The sequence below is a fragment of the Vespula pensylvanica genome, chromosome 8 (genome assembly GCF_014466175.1).
Source record: "Vespula pensylvanica isolate Volc-1 chromosome 8, ASM1446617v1, whole genome shotgun sequence".
In the NCBI taxonomy this organism is placed as follows: Eukaryota; Metazoa; Arthropoda; class Insecta; order Hymenoptera; family Vespidae; genus Vespula; species Vespula pensylvanica.
Genome location: NC_057692.1, coordinates 5,064,576 through 5,085,444, shown reverse-complemented (window position 1 = coordinate 5,085,444; position 20,869 = coordinate 5,064,576). Strand labels below are relative to the sequence as shown.

At 28.1% G+C, this 20,869-nt stretch overlaps 5 protein-coding genes across 10 annotated transcripts; 2 read left to right on the top strand and 3 right to left on the bottom strand.

Annotated features, from left to right (window-relative positions):
• Positions 1 to 25: 25 nt before the first annotated feature.
• LOC122631258 (thioredoxin, mitochondrial) lies at positions 26 to 5,056 on the bottom strand. Of its 5 annotated transcripts, none has more exons than XM_043816703.1 (4): positions 2,298 to 2,555; positions 2,067 to 2,151; positions 1,664 to 1,866; positions 26 to 1,281 (listed from the first exon to the last, which is right to left on the bottom strand). In XM_043816703.1, exon 4 carries the CDS (start codon positions 1,157 to 1,159, stop codon positions 680 to 682), a length of 480 nt encoding a protein of 159 aa, XP_043672638.1. In that variant the 5' UTR covers positions 1,160 to 1,281; positions 1,664 to 1,866; positions 2,067 to 2,151; positions 2,298 to 2,555; the 3' UTR covers positions 26 to 679. The 5 variants fall into 5 exon arrangements, 4 of the variants coding, with proteins under 4 accessions (XP_043672638.1, XP_043672639.1, XP_043672640.1 ...); XR_006327658.1 differs by lacking the exons at positions 26 to 1,281; positions 2,298 to 2,555 and adding exons at positions 1,384 to 1,533; positions 4,918 to 5,056; XM_043816704.1 differs by lacking the exons at positions 1,664 to 1,866; positions 2,298 to 2,555 and adding an exon at positions 4,918 to 5,056.
• LOC122631255 (lysophospholipase-like protein 1) lies at positions 2,611 to 3,974 on the top strand. Its single transcript, XM_043816700.1, has 4 exons — positions 2,611 to 2,995; positions 3,121 to 3,245; positions 3,344 to 3,604; positions 3,700 to 3,974. Exons 1-4 carry the CDS (start codon positions 2,908 to 2,910, stop codon positions 3,919 to 3,921), a joined length of 696 nt encoding a protein of 231 aa, XP_043672635.1. The 5' UTR covers positions 2,611 to 2,907; the 3' UTR covers positions 3,922 to 3,974.
• Positions 5,057 to 5,723: 667 nt separating the features above from the next.
• On the top strand, positions 5,724 to 10,760 carry LOC122631253. The gene is made up of 4 exons (XM_043816697.1): positions 5,724 to 5,853; positions 7,516 to 7,860; positions 7,964 to 8,198; positions 8,268 to 10,760. The coding sequence occupies exons 1-4, from the start codon at positions 5,772 to 5,774 to the stop codon at positions 9,193 to 9,195; spliced, it is 1,590 nt and encodes a 529-aa protein (XP_043672632.1). The 5' UTR covers positions 5,724 to 5,771; the 3' UTR covers positions 9,196 to 10,760.
• LOC122631256 (RRP15-like protein) lies at positions 10,734 to 12,067 on the bottom strand. The gene is made up of 3 exons (XM_043816701.1): positions 11,438 to 12,067; positions 11,147 to 11,363; positions 10,734 to 10,979 (listed from the first exon to the last, which is right to left on the bottom strand). The coding sequence occupies exons 1-3, from the start codon at positions 11,752 to 11,754 to the stop codon at positions 10,851 to 10,853; spliced, it is 663 nt and encodes a 220-aa protein (XP_043672636.1). The 5' UTR covers positions 11,755 to 12,067; the 3' UTR covers positions 10,734 to 10,850.
• Positions 12,068 to 12,321: 254 nt separating this feature from the next.
• On the bottom strand, positions 12,322 to 15,136 carry LOC122631254 (nuclear inhibitor of protein phosphatase 1). Of its 2 annotated transcripts, none has more exons than XM_043816699.1 (6): positions 14,565 to 15,136; positions 14,353 to 14,426; positions 14,118 to 14,271; positions 13,805 to 14,025; positions 13,517 to 13,720; positions 12,322 to 13,425 (listed from the first exon to the last, which is right to left on the bottom strand). In XM_043816699.1, exons 1-6 carry the CDS (start codon positions 14,578 to 14,580, stop codon positions 13,063 to 13,065), a joined length of 1,032 nt encoding a protein of 343 aa, XP_043672634.1. In that variant the 5' UTR covers positions 14,581 to 15,136; the 3' UTR covers positions 12,322 to 13,062. The 2 variants fall into 2 exon arrangements, with proteins under 2 accessions (XP_043672634.1, XP_043672633.1); XM_043816698.1 differs by having other exon boundaries at positions 14,353 to 14,413; positions 14,565 to 15,128.
• Between the last annotated feature and the right edge of the window lie 5,733 nt (positions 15,137 to 20,869).

Below are 20,869 nucleotides of genomic sequence, written 5' to 3'. Positions count from 1 at the left end.
AATAAACAAAAAAGTGTATATTCTATCTCAGTTCTATGATAGTTTATTTTGTTGAGATATACATAGTTATTATATTATTTACGTTTTATAAAGTAAATTTTAAGTTGAGTTTAAATAATTTTTTTTCCTTTACAAGAGAGCATTGTAGGTATAATCACTATAGTTTAGTCAAGATAGTTATGTACTAGTAGTATTATATTTTAGTAATACAGTTTTTTATATATATTTATATAAAAGGAGGATAATCACATGGTCCACAGTTTCCTGAAATTAATGCCTAGTATTCTTAATACATGTTCATTATAAGAACAATTTAATATCACTATATTGCATAGAAAGCTATTTTCAGTAGAAGAATACAAAGACATATAATGATTATCCACGCTCTTGTGAAATATCTTAATATTTTTGCTAACTTTACATGTTCTATTATGATTTGATATTTATATAATTACAAATAATAGCATCAAATAGATTTTTAATTGCCACAATTATTGCATAAATATAATAATGAAAAAGAAATATATGTTAGATTATTAAATATGAAATGTCCGATTTTTCATATTACATTCATATTATAAAACCAAACATTTCATAGATAATGACCTAATATATATACATTTACATATTTTTATAAATGTGACTACATTTACAGATATACAACATTATAAATATGCTTTTATGATTTCACATCACTACCTTTAGGATTTACAGAATTGTCCATTTTCAAATTTACAGAATTACTTTCAATATTTGAATTTGTTGCATCTTGAGCAGTTAGCTTTTCTACAAACTTTTCTATCATTCCAACATCTTGCAAGCCAATAAATTTTTCTAAAACTAATCCATTTGACATTGCAAATACAGCAGGTACTGCTTTTACACTAAATACATCAGCTAAATCTGGATTGGATTCTAGATTGATAATAGCAAGATCTAATGTCTCTATAGGTTCAATAAGTTCTATTAATTTAGGTGTTAATACTGTACATGGATCACACCAATCTGCATGAAAATTGACAACAACTGTCCTTTTACCATTCATTACCTTATTATTAAATTCAATGTTACTGTTTATCTCATATACTTTTTTTTTTTGATGAGATAGTGAGATACGACGTATCCACATTGGAAATGACTTGTTAATACTTCGTATCATTATAAATTTTTGTTAATTATTTTATTGAACATAAAAAACCTGATCTGTTTATAATTACTATACTATATTTATTATTTTAGTAGTTGGACAATTCACTGGACAGATTGTATCAAAGTTGCAATCTAGAAATAAATATAAAATATATTTTTATTTTTTAAGTAAAATTTATAATATAAAAATAAAAATTACACAATTATTTAAGGGATACATAGTATGATTAATACCTTTAATAATTAGAAAATCCAATTAGATATGCGCACAGATCTGACAGACTCTAATAATTGAAATTTAATATATGCCGAAATTCCAATTATAGATGAAATGAGTAGTAAAGTAAATAATATTATACGCCAAATAAAAAGATGGTCATAAGGCTAAAAAATATAGTTACACCAAGATAATACAAGATAAGATAAGAAAAAGAGATAAAATCATTCTAGCGTATTATTACAAAGAAACAGTTTAATTAAATTAACCAAAGGGACATTTATTTATCTTACATACCTTTTTTTCATTGACATTAGGCTTTTCAGAAGCTCTAGGAATACTGAACAAAATTATCGTGAGAAGACCTATTATAACTATAACAACCAAACCAATTTTCTTCTCTATTCGTAAAGATATTAAAAAAATTAATATTGCAATAGCCCACAAAGTTAGAATCAAGAATAATCCTGTACCAATGCCAAATATCATAGTAGACATACCTATGTAGGATAGATATAATCATAACAATAATAAAAATTATATATACAACATAAGTATAAGTAACATAAGAGAAAAAAGGAATAGATAATATTTGATAATATCTTTTTTAAATGTCCAACACACACACACACACACATATATATTGTATCAATATATGAAAATCTGAATATTTTTTATTTTTTAATCCTATTGTACTCACTTCAATTCATCTTCCTTTCTATGTGAATTAAAGGTATCTTGAAAAAAGTACAGCTTATATTCCTCACAAGTTACTGCCAGAGATGCTAAAAAATAATAGAAACATATTATATATATATATATATATATTTTTAGTGATATCGAAAATTTCTCTAATTAGAATACAATTTTACTGATTATATCAATAAATTTAGTACAAAAATATGATGATCACATCATTGAATACACTTACTTTCAAATTTATCGTATAAACAAATTTATAATCCATTTATGGATAAAAAACTATATATAATAATGTCTAATATATAATATTTATCTTTATAAAATTTCGTATTCACAAAACTGAATTATCGGCAGTGCTGGACTTATTACAACGTCGGTAATATAAATCCATTCTATTACAATCAGTAATTTTTATCCTTTTTTAAAGATATATACTTTATTGATTATATATTTATTATATGTATATATACATATATATACACTTACAACAATGTCCTTTTTTTAATAAAAGAAATGTAAATTAACCAAATGCAAGTGTTTTTCTTTTTGTAATATTTGATTAATGTAGTACACATATATTTTTTATCATTAGAATTCGCCTTAATTTTAAGTATTTATATTCCAATTAAAGAATTTAAAGCGGGAATTTTCGCTATTGGTTCTAAATAGTAATAATATGCAGCTTAAATGATTAAACGTTCGATAAGCAATATTCATTTGCTTACTTAACGTTTTATCAAGCTTCGTTATAACCTTGACATGTATTATCATTTATAGAAGTAGAATTTATAAAAAAATTATAAATACTTTTGTATTGTAAGTAAAAAAGAGATAAAGGAATGGCTGCAATCATGAAGATATCGAAATTTAATATTGTACCAGCTACAAAAAAACATACTGCCACTTTATTTTTCTTCCATGGTTCTGGTAAAAAAGATTTATATTTATTAAATAAAATAATAAAAGATAGAAAAAAATATATAATGAAGAAAAGGTTACATAATGAAATTTTTTTAAATAAACATTAAGAAATTCTAATTTTTTTATATTAGGAGATTGTGGAAAACACATAAAGAGTACAATTGATATGCTTAACAGGGAAGAATTGAAGTTCCCTCATATAAAAATTGTTTATCCTACTGCACCTGCTCAACCTTATACACCAAATAATGAAATGGTAATATTGTTATCTAACTAGTTAAAATCGATAAAAGACAAAATCTTTGTTTCTAAATATGTATTGTAATACATCTAGTAATAGTTTTACTTTTATAGATAAGCAATGTATGGTTTAATCGCAAAAGTGTATCAAATAATGTTTCCGAGGAAGAACATTCTATCGATTCAATGTGTCATATGTTGGTACAGTTGATAGATGCAGAACAATCTAATGGAATCCCATGTAATAGAATAATTGTAGGTGGTTTTTCAATGGGTGGAGCATTATCATTATATTTAGCATATAGATATAAATTATCATTAGGTGGTTGTGTTGTGATGTCATCATTTCTTAATAAAAATTCATTAATATATAAGGTATGTAATTATATATATATTATAAAGACTTATTATTAATTTTACTAATTTTCATACTTAAATATATTTATACTAAAGAAAATTTTTCATTACAGTATTTAGAAAATAATAAAATAGAAAAGACACCACCACTTCTGCAATTTCATGGTGATTTGGATACAATAGTTCCAATCGAATGGGGAAAAGAAACTTGTAATAATCTTAAAAAGCTTGGTGTAAATGCAACATTTGTACCATTAAAAAATATAGATCATGAATTAATTGTAACAGAAATTCAAGATTTTAAACAATGGCTTAATAATATTTTACCAGAATAATAATTATGTCATAGAAAATTATTTAAAGAAAATATATACTTTATATATGTTTATATATCTTTATATATATACTATATCTTTCAATATTTATTTGTATAATAGGTAAATATTCAAACAAATTTATTTAATACATTATTAAAAAATTAAAGTATCCATGTATATGTATTGAATTATTCATCCAAGAAACAATGATATGTTTTGTTAAATTTTGATAACATTAGACATTTATGCTTTTATAAACAAAAGTATCAATGTATATGTTATCAATTTTTATTTTACATTTGATTTAGGAAAACATTATACTTTGCGCTTGCTATGTACAATGTTCTGTACGATCGATCCTCCGATAATACAGAAAACCGTCACGTGTACCTCCCATTGAAGCGAGCGTGCGTATTGACATTCGTTTATCATGTATTTTCTAAGTCGTGGTTGTTACAGAAAGCTAGTGATAGGTATTCTTATTTCAGATATCTCTTGATGAAAAGAATAAAAAGAAAAAAGTGACGTGATAGTGTCAGTCATTGATCCGCACTCTAGAAGTACATTTCTTGTAATATCCTTAAATATTCGCGCATTTTAATGAAAGTATCAAGATGGATAAGGTTATTCAAGTGCAGTCAGGATGAGAAATAGGAATTGTACGAATGAAGTACTAAAACCTACATATGTGAAACTGATAAGTACACATATACTGAGAGATAAAGATATCGACGTGTTATAATATTGCAAAATAGATTTATGAATATATATATACATATATATACACACACGCACACATGCATACACACACACATGATATTAAAAGTTATCAACATTTTCTGCATTTTTCAAAATCTGTTTCTGTATTTAAACAGACTTTTTACTTAATTCTGTCAACTTCAACATTTAGCAGACGTATAAAGTGAAGAAAGTGACAGTGATTAGAGAGAAAGATATATATATATATATATATACATATATATATATATATATTCTGATTAATTAAGAACTTACCATCAATGTAAAAAAAACGAAAGTACGAAGGAAGAGATAATCCAGATTGTAATTTTGTACACTCGAAGCCGTATCGCTAGGTCTCGAAGCAGCAGGTTGATGAAAAGTGGGAGGGGGGTGGAAGTAAAATGGGTCGAGGGTCAAAATGGATCTCGTGTCAATGGCAGTGCGCAAGGCTCAACTCGATGTTCCGTACTCTTACGAGGAACTTCTTTCTATAAAGTGTTGAGAAAGTGGTGAGAAAGGTCGATCTAAAGATCGACGATTAGTTAGAGTTATGACGAAAATGAAATAATGACGAGGAGGGAACGATGTTGAAGAAGAAGGATCAAAACGAACAAAAAGTAACACTTCGGTCTTGAAACCTAAGAGACTTTTTTTCGTAATCGAAATATCTCCAAGACATTTCAACTTTGTGAAAAAGAAAGAAAGAAAAAAGAAATGAGGCGTCGGTGGTATTCAAATAAGACGAAGAACATCCTCGTTAAAACAACATTTAAGAAAAAACTTTCCTGTTTGGAATGTGTTTGAGAAGAAAGAACGCCATGTACCCCTGTATACATACTTTTATCAACATTCCAACATTGAATCATCAGTGATAACTTAGAAAACATCATCGTAAAGTTAAAGTCTCTTTTTTTTCTTTAGGCAAGCGCATTTAAGTGTACCGAAAAACGTCGATGAAGGATCGTTGTGGTCTCCTTTTGTACAGTAGTTGTAGGGGGTGAACTCAACGATATCGAGGACGGTCGATCAAAGTAATTACGACGTAGTGCAAGCGAAATTTTCAAGAGAAAAAGAGAGAAAAGAAACATTCGTGTGGTAGAAGATCAAGATATTTAACGGCCTCGTTCATGATTTACGGAACGTTAGCTGTGACGGAGGAGTCAACTGCAACCACGGGGGCTACTTGGCTTCGTAATATCACCATCCAAGGTGAGAGCGACGATGCATTGTGCAGTTACGATTAATGTTGGGATAATTGTGTTGCACGAACTGTGCCATTGATGTGACACGCAAAAGTGAAGTTAATCCTCGAAGTAAATCGTTTAATATTGTAGCTTTTCGGAGTTGTTATCCATAAAAAAGAATTTATATTTCTTTAGTAAAGGATTAACTAATTAAAGTGATTTTATATTTTCTTTGTGATTTGTCAGTTTAATCATATGGTATTTTCACTGTATTTGAATGACAGTATTAAATAAATTATTCTTTCGCGCGCGTGTGTCTGTGTGTGTACATATACATACATATATATAATAATTTTGAATAGACGAATTGAAAAGTACAACAATGTAGAAACGTCGTAAATTTTTTGAAGTAAATTCAAAAAATTTCGCTCTCAGTATGTTATATTGTTATAGCTGTTTCTTCACGTCCGAAATTCTTTCGTTCTAAATCTTACACGTTCTATTTTGCAGTAGTTTGTATGCCATTCAAGTGCGCCAAGTGTCGGCGCGGCGTAGCAATTCGTGTATAGCATACGATATCGTATAGTAGCAGCATAATGCGGGCATCGTGTAAATAAGATACTCTTATTGATATCTTTACATATATTTTTTTGCATTTCATCTATAAGGATAAAGGAATAAAAGAGATCAATTTTACAAGATATTTGATTATTTGTTCATTCAGTTTCATCGGATGAACTTTTCGAACGTATTTTAAAGTGTCTTCACATACATTATATTTTCTTAGATAAGTAATAGTATTTTTGCGTCTATATAAAATAACGCTTTCACTTGTTTTCCATTTATAAAAAAGATAAAAGACTATAAACTTAATTAGCATAAAAGAGAGAGTTTTGACACTGAGTTTTCATTTATTACTATACGATAATTGTTATATAATATTCTTTCTTCTTATTTTTTTTTAATGATCACTTTTGCTTTCACTATTTCGAAAGAGAATCGTTAAATACATTCTATGATAAAACATTATTAACACATTTAACATCGAACCTCGATCATTTAAAATTGGAGAATCGCCAAAAATGTTTGATTATGCGATATTTATGCCGCATTGCAGAATGTTTTGCTTATACGTATTATTTGTATCACTGTATTAAAACGTGTATATATGTAAATGTAATGCAATCAATAATTATGCTTAGAATTTTAATTAAATTTTATGTAAATTATTAGTTACTTTTTATAATATTACATAAATCGCATACAGATAATGCTTACTAAACGTAATATTTAATCTCTATGTTTTGATGACAAATGAAAAGTATGTTAATAATATACGAGATGTGCAATCGATTTGATTCCTGCAATATTATCTGAAGTTAAAAATACTTTCTGTATACAAATGATATCCGATAAGCTGGGCACGGTTCCAGCTTAGCCGATTTGAATATCGATTCCTTTTTACAATGTCTTCATAACAATACTCTAGATAGCGCGGGAAAACTTATCCCGCCATGTTGAATTTCCTTTCTTTTTTTTAGCAAAAATGACTATTCGAAAAAGAATAGTTTTACTTTTCGAATAATATTATTGATTTTTCAAGATGCTCGACGCGTTAAAAATTTTCTTGAATTATTTTATACAATGAATCTCTTTGTAAAATATTATAAATATTCTAACCTTTCAGGAGAGATGAGCAGTAGCAGCGGAAGTTTTGGAGTTGGTGTTGGCGTCGGCGTCGCCGGTGGACCAACACTTGCTGCGGCACAACAGAGTCAAGGTGTCGCAGCTTTGTTGGTGATGCTTGCCGTATTGTGTTTCATTTTTGCTTACTGTTGTTGGGGTGCCCCGTTCTGTAGATCACTTTGTAGACGACATTGCTGTTGTCGTTTGGAGGATCCTGAGCCAGATTCACGTTTTGGTAATAGCGATCAGACGATGGTTGCTACACCAACGATCATTCTTTTACCACATGGTAGAATGCTCGTGGTTGATGGTACTATGTTTACACAGTTCCAAGCCGATCCTACTGGTACGACGATATAAACTTAATTTTGATTATCTTCTTATATAAGTATATACATATATACAGTTACGGTTTTCCTCAATGTATATGTTATTTTATATCGGCACAGGTTTGGATTTGGTTGAATTGGGCGATAGTGTACTTCGTGCACAAAGAAATCCACGTAGTATTAATCGACATCAGTTGCAAAACAGTCAAGGTAGTATATTGGAAATGGATGCTGAAACTCCTAGCAAAGATAGTCTAGGATCTATAGCATGTTTTCCACCGCCTACTTATGAAAGCATTTATGGCAAAGAAGAGACTGATATGCCGCCCTCGTATTCCGACATTCTATTGCATAGGTATAATGGATTTAACTGATACTTATTCTTCAAAATTAAACGTCAGATAACATGCTCATTTTTTTTTAGATTTGCTAATCTTCCTCACGAGTTAGATATGCACGATTTTTGCCGTAACGACAAAGAAGAAATCGAAATGCAAAGTTTAGAGGGTTGTCCTCATATAGTTGGTAATCCCATGAACGTATTGACCTATCCTTATGCAACAGTAACGAGTTTCTCTAGTCAAAGTTTCCCACGAAGGAACGTCTCGAGAAATCCATCGATCATCAGTAATCCCTTGGATAATTATTACATGGACAACGATTTAGGGCTATATAGATTAAGCCAAGAAATGGGTCATCGTGTCTCAAGCAACACGAACTTGAGTACTTATAGAACTTCGCATGATGATATTACGTTCCAATTATTTCATGAGAATGAAAATCACCAAAGAGAAAATTTAGTAGATAATGAAAATCATCGGTCGAATTCACAAAATGTTATTCCAAACAATGAACAAAGATACGCCCATAGGGTGGATGAAACACCAAACCCCTCTGAGAATACAGCAACGGAAAATAATATAATGAATACGAGGAATCGTGCACGAAGTATCTCGCGAATAAGTAACGACAGTAATACAAATAGAGAACGTGTTTCTAGAGACAACGATCAAGCTGGTGTCGCTTTTGTCAGACACGTTAATTCTCACGCAACGGAGACTTCCCTCGATGTTCCACATGAAATGTGCAACGTAAATAGGGTAAACGAAATATCTCAAACGCAATTATATCGTGGAGAACAATCGAATGCGAGAAATGTTCATTTTCAAAATACACAAACTAACGAAATCAACCAAAACAACGAAGCTAGTCCAAATATAAGGTACCTTCATAGAAGCAGGCGAAGCGAGAACGAAAGTAGAACGCAAAATGCTGATAGCGAGTCTGGATATTCTGATGACGACGCTGGTAATTTTGGTGCTCTTGCTGATATTCGCGAGAGTAGGGTCTGATGAAATATTGCCAATTGGACGATATGTTTTTAGGAAATGCTAACATCGCGCCCTACTTTTACTTATTTTATATACTTTCAAAATTCCTTCATTTTCTGATACACTTAACTTTAATGATAACGCACACGCAGTGGTATAGAGTAGTAACTAATGAAATAATTAATAAATGCTGCTCTTCAAATTTATATGAAAGATTTTTACGATTATCAAAGCAAAGAATATATTTACGCATTTCTTATTAAAAAGAACATACTGTTTTTCTTTATATATAATATATTGGTATTCGAAATGTTTAGAGAAGATCAATGTTTATTATGGTATATATATTTATTGCGAATGAGATCATTCTGTTGATATGAAATATCAAATTTCAAGTTACAACCCTTTCTACTCAGTGTGCGATTATATAAGTGATATACATATATGTATATACATGTATTATGTTGCATTGCATTAAGCAATAATAGTACACTTCCTTTAAGAAGATTGGTGAATATTATTATATATCACTATTAAATGTCATACCAATAATTGATAAATTTTTACCTAGAATCTGTTAAATAATATTATATTCTCTCCAGAAATAAGATTACTTTAATAAAAAATTGCTTGAAATTCTGGCGCTAAACAGTCCAGGTACGCCTGACAATATCTTTTAATAGATAATAATTGAAGTGTATGGTGATATCAGTATCAATTAATTTAAAGACTCGGTAAACTTATGTGTACTAGTACAGTGCCTAATATTTTTTTTTTATATAGTTTATTACAAAACGATTGGTTTTATTAAACTATTTTTAAGAAATTTATATTTTACAATGTATACATTTTGCACAAAAAATTATTTTAATTATTATTTTATAAATATTGGAAACAAATTTTTATATATTATGTTAATAAATTTTTATGAAAGATTAATTTAATCATGCTTAAAATCAGATTTAATGGAACTAGAACAGGATGTAAAATAAATATAAATTGAAACTGTTATCAGGAAAAAAGTTGTTATAAAAATAAACATCTATAAAAACAATAAATTTTTGAATATTACACAAGAACCTTAATTATTCAATTATGTGTAATATAACAAACATTGAGTTGTTGTCAAGATAATGTTAGTTCGGTCCGTCCACAGAAGTCTGTGTATGCACTACATTCGGCTTAATATCTTCAAAATTTTTTATAAATCATAAATACCCTATAATAGAAAATATGTATATTTTCCATTCATATTATTATTTGTGTAAGTTTACTATTCTGTAATTATGAATTGTTTGTTTTATTTAAAAAAAAACAAAAAAAAAATGACTATTGGATTAAAAAGAACAGGAATAAGATTGATACTTTAAGGATACTTGACCACAATATGATACATAAACTAATAGTCATTAATACAAGACCATAAACACACCATAAATTGATTGATTTCACACAAAGTTAAATGTGTGTTATAATTATAATTTATACAGAGGAATTATATACTATACACATTATCATTGTTACCATGTAGTTTATAAAGGATTATTGAACAGGCGTTATCAAATAAAATAAAAGATTTAATAAGAGATCTATAATCTTATAATCATTTGGTTTCCTAAAAATTTTTAATACTATAGATTTTTATATAATTTACAAAATTATTTTTATATTCCTATTTATTCATCACTATCTATATCTTCAGGGGCTGAAGAGTCTTCATCATTTAGTTGCTTTTTATCCCAATCTTTTAATTTTGCTCCCATAACGAAATCATCTCGCAATACAGACCAAATTTTATCCTCTTTCTATATAAAATATTATATTATGGAATTATACAAAAACAATTTTTTTTATTATCAAATTATATTATAGTTTTAACTTATAAATTTACTTATAAGTTAACTTATAACTAAATATGTATCTTTAGTATTATAATATAGTAGCTCATAATAGACAGAGAAAGTAAACTTACATTTTCTTTGTCATCTCTCTTTTCTTCTTCTTGGCATTCGATATTCTTATCTATAGAAATACTTTGTGATTCTCCCATAAGTACATCCAAAAATGCACGTTTATCAATATTTTTTAATACTTGTTCACGTTTTCTCTCTAAAGGTCCAGCATTCAATAATTTCTGATTTGTCTCTGTTTGTTGTTGCCTTACTGCATTAAATAATTGTACTACACCCCTAATATATAGTTCAAAATTTGTTTAAGAAACTAGATAGATAATATTATGCTAATAATAAATAATAAAAATTACTTTGTTGCAATTTTTTGTAGAAGTTTCTCACGTTCTCTATCAATAATAGATGGCTTCACTCTTATGCCCAAATTATCCTTCTGTCTTTGTTTTCTTTTTGTCGATAATAGATTCTCTTTACCTTCAGTACTTTCTAATTTTTCTTCCTCTTCAGTAACTGCATCAGTTTCCAAAGATAGATTCTCTTGTTTTCTCACTATGTCACTATACTTTTTAGCTTTAGACAATACAATTGTTTTTTTTCTTTTTGGTTTATTCGTTTTTAAAATTTTTTGAAGAGCATCTGCCCAGCCAGGATTAGATTCCATAGTTGTCATTATTAAAGTTGATATAAATAATATTATATTTTTAAATCACAATTTAATTATTTCTTTAAATTATATACACTGATGATCACTATATTAATTGATCTGTTGATCACTATAATAAATGGTCTATCTCTTACAAAATAAACATTACAAAGTTCTCTAATATATAGGTTAGAAATTCCAATCTGATATACTTGGATAAATTAATGTGGTAAAATAAATATATATGGTGATAATAACATCAAAATAATACTAATGAATTATTAAACTAATTACCCAAGTATTCTAATGTATATTTTTCTTTAGTTTTCTTTTAGCACATGGTATCGACGTTAAACACTGGAGAAATCACTTCTTCATTAACGACAGAGGGAACTAGTATCGAGTATCATTGTTTAAAACAAAATTTGTTGGCGCGAAATTTAAATACTGAAAAGTTTCAGTGTAAATTCAACTTGTTTTACAAAAAAAGGTGAAGACATGTTAAAGCTTGATAATTAAACTATTAATATAAATATTAGTATTTTTATATATATATCACTAAAATTTGAAGAATTAGGAAAACATTATCAATCGAAATAAAAACATTTTTATACTTAAATATATTATTTATAAATATTTTTTTAAAATCTAAAATAATTACAGAATTAGTGGTATTATTCTAGTAGTAGATGAGTATTTTTTACAACACTATATAATACTGGTTTTATATGTTTATCATCAACACTAATTCTTTGTGGTTATACTTTTAAACTTCCTTTTTACCTTAATAATTATTTAATACCACATAAGATAGGTAATAAGTTAAATAATCTAGTTAATATTTTACACTAAATATATTATCACATTTGAAATTCAATCATTTTATAATTATTTTCTTTTTAATAATCTGTATAATTGTATATAATTAAAATGTTAACAAATTAACATTATAGGTTTATTATAACCTACATAAGTAAATATAATTTTTATTTATCTATTCTTTTGTATTATAGAACTGGAAAGCTAATTATTGAAATTTTTCTATCAGATATCAAATTATTATTAAAATTATAAACTATTTATCAATATATACGTTACTTATAAACATTTATATCGCACATAAATTGTAAATAATGAGAATTAATATTACATAAGATTGATTTAAATACAAGTGACTGTTATGAAGGGATTATGAAAAAATGAGGGGCAACTAAAAGTTATGTAATGAATTTATAACAGTCTTCAAATATTAAGCCTATCACGAATACAGCAACAAAACAGTAGACTATATTTGTTATGCCCACAATTAAGAAAAGTATAAAATTTTTAATACAATTATACCAAGAGTGATGGTATAGGTTTTTTCCCAGGCCAAGCTTCCTTGGCATACTTTTTCTTTTTAGGCTCCATTGCACGTGGTTCTGTGGGACCTGAAATTTCTGGTACTTGTGGTACCTCAGGTTGTACAAGATTTGGAGTCATTTCTACTTCCGGTGCAGGATTTGGTAAAGCAATACCAAGTCTAGAAGTTAATGATGTTAAAGCTGTAGAAAAAGGATTTATTGATAATGAAGAAGGTGTAAATTGTTCTGGTGGAAGATCATGATAAAGCTGTGGTGTGGTTGACGTAGGTTGTAAATGTTTTAAAGGGTGGTGATCTTCAGATAATGATATTAATCCACCTTCCATACGCATTCGCTATATTGTAAAATATAAAAACGTTAGTACATTGTACCATATAAGTTAATTATAAGTTTACTAACTAGACTGTAATTACAAATACACAAACCTTGCTTGGAACTACAGTTGTTTGTACAAGATTACGAAATCTACCTACAGATGGATCTACATCTTCAGGATTAATAACTTCTTCATCATCATTAAATGTTATACCTTTTTTCTTCCGTTTTCTAGTACTTTTATGCATTTCATCATCTGTGATACCAAGCATGGATATGCGTCGATTATGTGCTGTATTGAATTCTGTTAAATTCTAAAAATTAATGCATTATTGATTATTTTATATTTTATATTATTATAATTTATTTAACATATTTACTACATATAAGATACATACATCAAGTTCTGTTTCTGTTTCAGGTAAACCTAATAAGCCACCAGTATCAGCATCTTCTGAAAGTTTTTCTAATTCTTCAATAATAGGTCTTGTACCAGTTTGTGGTCGTTCCCTGATAATATAATATCGCGTAGATGCTCCAAAATGAAATGTACTATCAATAGGAAGTTGCGTTGGTTTGTGTGCTTCTAAGCGCATATTACCAATAAATGTTCCATGTGCTATAGATGGATAAATAATAAGAACTAATGGTAGTGCATGATTATAAAATCTATAAATACATTTTTAAATAATTTTCTAATTAATAACTTACTACTCCCCAAATCTACTAAAAATGCTCTGTGAAGATGTTTGTGATATACAAGTGCAGCATGAACTCGAGAACAGGAAGCATGATCGATACAAAAATCATTTAATTGTTGATTACGACCAAACAAGTAACATCTTTTCTCGTCCACCATTAATTTCTATAATAAAAATTACATTTATGTAACTTTAAAAAATATTTATCAATGTGTCTTTCAAGGACTTGTAATATATTATCTTACCTGTATTAATTTATCATTTTTCAATACATCCAAATGTAAACCAACTGGAGGCTTACCAGCCCTGAAAACATAACCTAGTTATGAATAAATATTAGAAATCTATTATATCCATGTAATAAGGATAAGTCAGTAATACTTTTTAGATATATTAACTTTGAATACAATACATGTTTGGATAAATTATTATTAACATTATAAAATTTAATACATACCAGTTTGGAACTTCATAATGATTTGCCATAACTACTTGTCAACACTGAGTAGCACTCGAAACAAGTAGAATATTTCAACAAAATTAGAAATAGACTTGTTTAATAATTTCAATAATATAAATATTTGTTTTGTTGAAATTTGTTGAGTAAAATCCACTGTATCGTTACCGATCAACATGTTTAGTAAACGTAGGCCGAGCAGACGCCATGTTTTCCATAATTAAAATATTGCGTTTTATTTGAAAGTTAAATTAAGATTACGCTGGTTTAGGTTTATTACTAATTAATTTCTATCATTAACTAATAAAGATATATATGATATATAACCAACAAGTTCTTGCTTTATTTTTAAATTATAATAAACTTTTTAAAAGGAGGCAATAATGAATAATATAATGTTAAAAAAAAGAAAAAGCAATGTACTATAATGTGTTGGTAACACTGTTGGCATTGGCCTATAGCGAACTGTACGATTGATTCGACTAGTTTTTTTTCGATATAATGATCGAAATCGTTTGTAATAAAGCGATTAAAATACGAATTAAAATTATATTGTTAATATTTATTTGAAACACGATAATTATGCTGACTAGTTAATTTATTTTTAAGCAAAATGGTAAAGTTCGACGGATTTAGTTTGTTTACTCAATATACTCGTATTCTAATTGGAGATTGCGTCGATCATTTCATTTCGATTGTCGACAAATAATACGTTGGATCGATTAGTTCTATAATTATACACGTAGAATTTCGAAAGATTTGACGCTTCTATGGGAACGTTTTCAATTTACAAGGCCAAAAAAATATAATAAAATGTACATATCATTTCTTTCTACAATTTGACGGAGAACTTCTCGAAAATGATATTTTTGTAGAAATATTGTATAGAAATAAAAAAAAAAAATAAATAAAACAAAATAAAATAAAATAAAATAAATTGTTCTTCGCAATCCGATTTTGATCAACGAGAAATTATATGAAAAAAAAAAAAATAAATAAATAAAATTACTATGAACTCGAACCTTTTTCCTTCTTGAAGAAAATTACCGAACAGTTTAGAGATATAATGAAAGGATAAAGTTTAAGGGTAAGCGCTTGATGTAACATTTAGTGACTAGATAAGTAGGTTTACCTGCTATTTTTTATAATTATTTTACTATTTCCTGAAATTTAAATAAGCTTGAGTAGACTAATAAATTACTATACGTTTAAAAAAAAATGTCATGTTTGTTCTTTCTTCGATTTTTTTTTCAACCCGTCACCCTTTTTATCGAATTTTATATTGATTTCTATGAATTTAATATTTTTTAAGAAATTATTTTATCTGATCTATGTGTGTATCTGCTGATACACTATTGAATATGCTGATATAATTGAACTGCTGATATAATTAGTAATGTGTAATGCAAGCAGTATAATATTTAAGTACAATTAGAAAGAAAACATTATGGAAACACACTGAAATATGCAGCCATTCGCCCGGTAGTACTTGCGTTACATAATTTATAATTAAATTTCGATTGATCGCAAGTAATACCGACCCAGATCTCACCGCGTGGAGGTTGCTGCATCTGGAGATCCACGAGCTAAACTAACATATTAATTAATCACGTTTAATAAATCTTCTATCGACTTGATCATAGTCGATCGAAGATTCATCAACCGAGATTTTGCCCTATCCTACCCGTGAGAAAAAGCCTGGATTTTTTATTGATTATTTTAAAAATATCTTTAAAAAGTTCTACACAATCATTCCGACAAAATTAATTGACATAATTTTTATATATAATTTGTACATCTCGGAAATAAACAAAATACATGTATTTTATAATCACTACTCTGTTACATTTATAATTAATATCTTATATTATTGATAAATCTAAAGTTGGACATTTAAAAGTTAAGTAAATTTGATTGAAAATATGAAAAATATATTGTGTTAATTCATAGATAGACGCTTAATGAAGAAATAAATAAATAAAAAACTTTTTAAACTATCTTAATTACTAAGTTTCAAATATTTACCATTTTTTCCTTAAATTAGCCTTAAAGATAATTTAACTTTAGAACTAGATCTCTAATATTAATATATTAAAGCGTAAAAAATGAAGCATTAGAATCCCAACATGCATCATGTATCATGCATCATAATTACATTCTTATGAACAAACATGCAATAAAATTATGAAATTTTTAAAAACTTACTAATATACTTTACCAATTTGTAGGATAGTATATAATATAAAATTATTCTGAATTAGTTATATATAGTCTTATTATTTAGTATAGTTTTACTCTAATTCTATATTACTTGTTATAATATCAATTTCGTCATTATCAAGTACCTGAAAAATTAAACACAGTACGTATAAAATAAATCAAAAAAACATACAGAATAAAACTGCAAAAGTATGCAATTTCATTCTGTGTGTCTATCAATATTATTAATATAAAAAACAAACCACACATAAAACCCATACAACGATTGAAGTTGTAAACCTGAAACCTGATTAAATAAATATTTTCTTAATAAACATCTTTAAAATTTTTGATACATCCCACAAATATCTGAAATTATATTTATTATAATTAATATTAAAATTATATTTAAAAAAAAAGAAAAAGAAAAAACATTGTACATAATTAAATTTAATATGTTGTGTTTGCCTTCAGAAATGCATATATACATAAATATATTTTTTAAACAGCAGCCATTTCAGGCGCTCTAATACGCGAATATCGAAAAAGACTGACGTTAACAGATCCAGCGATGATCACCTGCAACAAAAAGAAAATACATTAATCATACAATCAATATATAAAAGCATAAAATATAACACGTCCATTCGACATGCCAATATATAGATGCACTTTTCAATTTAATTCTCTATCTATTTTTATCAATCTCTATATCATCTTGCAATAAGATAAAATTTAAACGCGTGACTCTACGTTACAACTTATAATGATTAAATAATTAAAAAAAAATTTCAAATTATTATTACTACGAAGAAAAATAAGATATATATGAATTATATTATCAATCAAATTAAATATCGTATAAAAATAATTACTGTAATGTCAACGATAGTTAGTTAATTTACAATCTAAATATTTTGGACTCTAATTAAAAACTTGTGCATCTATTGGACGATTCAGGCACGAACCTTACTGGCCAAGGAGATGGAATAATCAATTCATCTTTATTTATAACAATTACTACTGACGAGCAAAATGACAATGTGGTACAAAAATAAAAAAATATGATAAGACCACGAGCCATTATCAGAGGAATATATTACAATCCTTTGAAAAGATGACTCGTCGTCGATAGTTGCCCTCTTGAGCCACAATTCGTGGGGGCCTCTTCGGCATATAGCCTCTTCTTTTCTTCATTAACAACTACTGCAGAGCATTCCCTAACAATAAATGCGTTATTGTTAAAAAAAAAAATTAAAAATAAAACTTATACATTTCATGAACTATCCTAGCCTGTGAACGATCAATAGATCGAAAGAATTCAGCAATCGTACGTATTTACACAGACACATTTACTCGAATGCTCAAGCAGATATTTAATCTAATCGATGAACCTATTATCAACACTTTGCATTTGAAAAATTAAAGAAGTATCGAAAAAAAAGTATAAAATCTATGATACATTTTATGGTCTTATCTTTTTATAGAACCATGTTTACTTTGTATCTTTATTACTTTTACTTTATTGTATTTATTTATAAAAAATTATATATTCTTCATAAGAAAGAAATCACGAAAGAGGGTGCAAAGTGTTAACATATTTAATACTAAGTATCCAACACGTTCAAAAATCTTTGCTAATTCGAAAGAAAGAAATTTTTAAACAAATGCAAAGGCTTTCAAACTGTTTGATACTGATAGATATATCTTACAATACAGAGTATCAGCAAAATATAAGAAGAAAAAAAAAAAAGATACAGACATGCTGAATAATTTTTAAATTTGCTGAAACTTTGCTCGATATCCGGATACAGATCATTCCATTTCGGAAATTACAACGCGTTGTATCCGGTCCTACCTACTTAAAATTAAACATACAGTCACACAGAGAAAGATATACTACCTGCCTGCCTATAACCTATATTTAAAAAATAGCAAAATTCATTCATTCCAACACACACACTCCACGATTCTCTCACATACCACCAGGGTGCAAAAACCTACACTAGAGAGTATGTCCCGGGACACCTCCGACACCCTAGCTCAAACGCGTATAATTTTTAACTAATAGGGAATACGTACCAATTGCTGTAATCGACTGTCAAGGCTAATGATTATTGCGTAAATGACTAAAGCAAACAATACTAGTATATACTAGTGCATATATGCATACTAGTAATATACGAATATTTCCATAAAATATGTGGTAACTCTACAATACAAAACGATATGAATAATAATATATTAATATAATATTTTAAATAATAATCTATTCGTATAATTATTTTATTCGTATTTATTTAAAAATTATCGCGAAACGATGTAAAATGCACCATCTAACACGAACATACAGATGCAAGGTACATCGTGCTCAATCACTAACGCTATGACAGTCGCCAATATGGGGGAATTTAAAACTAAACCCATACTAACTGTTTCTCACACATACGAGTAACACCTGGGCACATGTATAAATGAGAACGCAGAAAGCATGGGGAGGAGAAACGGGAATTAGTTTGTTAGAAGCTGAAAATCCTGATCTAAAAATTGATTAACTTATTCTAGGGCCTACGGACTATGACTCTACAAGTCTCTATTTTTTATTAACAATGACTCTACTCGACTTGTCTTCTTTCAAAAACAATGACTCTATCGAGACTTTTCTTTTATGAACAAAATAGATTGAATATTTAATTAATTTTTTCATGTAACAATCATCAAAATACCTCGGACGATTCCTTTTAACAAGTGATTATTCTAATTAAAATACAAGATCACGATCCATCACTTGTTTTCCAAAATCTATCCGTCGCGCTTGTCTTCTTGCTCATTTTTTAATACATCTATATCGATATATCGAAATAAATCGCAATCGAATAGATTAAATACGGAACAATGCGTATGACGTAGACTACAACACATGCTTTTCTAACGAAATCGGATAAATAAATGCCCGATTTTAACATTAACATCACGAACAAATAAGAACAAAGAAAAGTGCTTATTAATTGCACTAATAATTAATCGAACCGATGAAACAAGAAGACCCTATCCTGAACTAATAAAAATAAGCATGCACAATAAATATAAACAATGAAAACAAATAAACGATTAAAAATGTACCACTCGCGAGTAAATCCGAAAGAGAAATTACTCGCGGTCATGCTCGTCAATAATTTATTTACAAAATTACAACCAATGACTCGTGTCGATTCGGACCTTTCGTCCTCGACATGATTGAGTGATCGGAGGGATTTAAAAATTAACTTACTAATTAAGAAGTTCTGCGATGGCTCCAAAACACTGGACCGCGATTTAGGTCGAAATTGAGGGTGGACGATTTGTAGTTGGTTGAAAATGAGGTAGGTCGACATCGAAGTTGGTCGAGATCCTCTTCAATGATGCACTGACTCTAATTCGCGGTAGTTATTTATTAAAACGAACGATCACTGAATTTATTTCGCGAAAACTTACTATCTTTTATAAGTACAGTCTGTGCGACTGTGAAAAAAGCAAATAACTTTACGAACAAACACTGACTCTAACGACTGCATTGCACGCAGTCTATACAAAAACACTTATTGTTTAAATCGCGAAACGCGTACGAACAAACACTGCTTCTACTTCGCGATATTTTTATTTTAGCGATACAAACACTCGCTTACCACATTGCTACGCGCGCGATTGCAATAAAGTTCTGAAACAGAAAAATAGAAACAGAATAATTTATATCATAGTTATAATGAAAAACTGTATAAATTATTCAAGAAATATATTTACTTTAAGTCCTCGTTGATACTCAGAGGAAAAACATCCTGTGAGAATTTCTATGTTCACTCGTCGATGTACGAAACAAGAATAATCCAGTAATTGGCATAGTCAATCAAAAGTTTGGCTTTGTTGACATCACACGTAGTTCAGGATCTGTAGATTACAATTTTTAAGTATTAACATTTTACATTAAAATTATTTTAAGTTTCTCTCGCGTTACGATCTTTGTAATGTTAAACATTGTTTAAATATTTGTTTTTTGTATACCGCGTACATTACAGATTGTTTAAATAATTGTAAAATTATCGAAAGTATTAATTTCTAAGTTTTCGCAT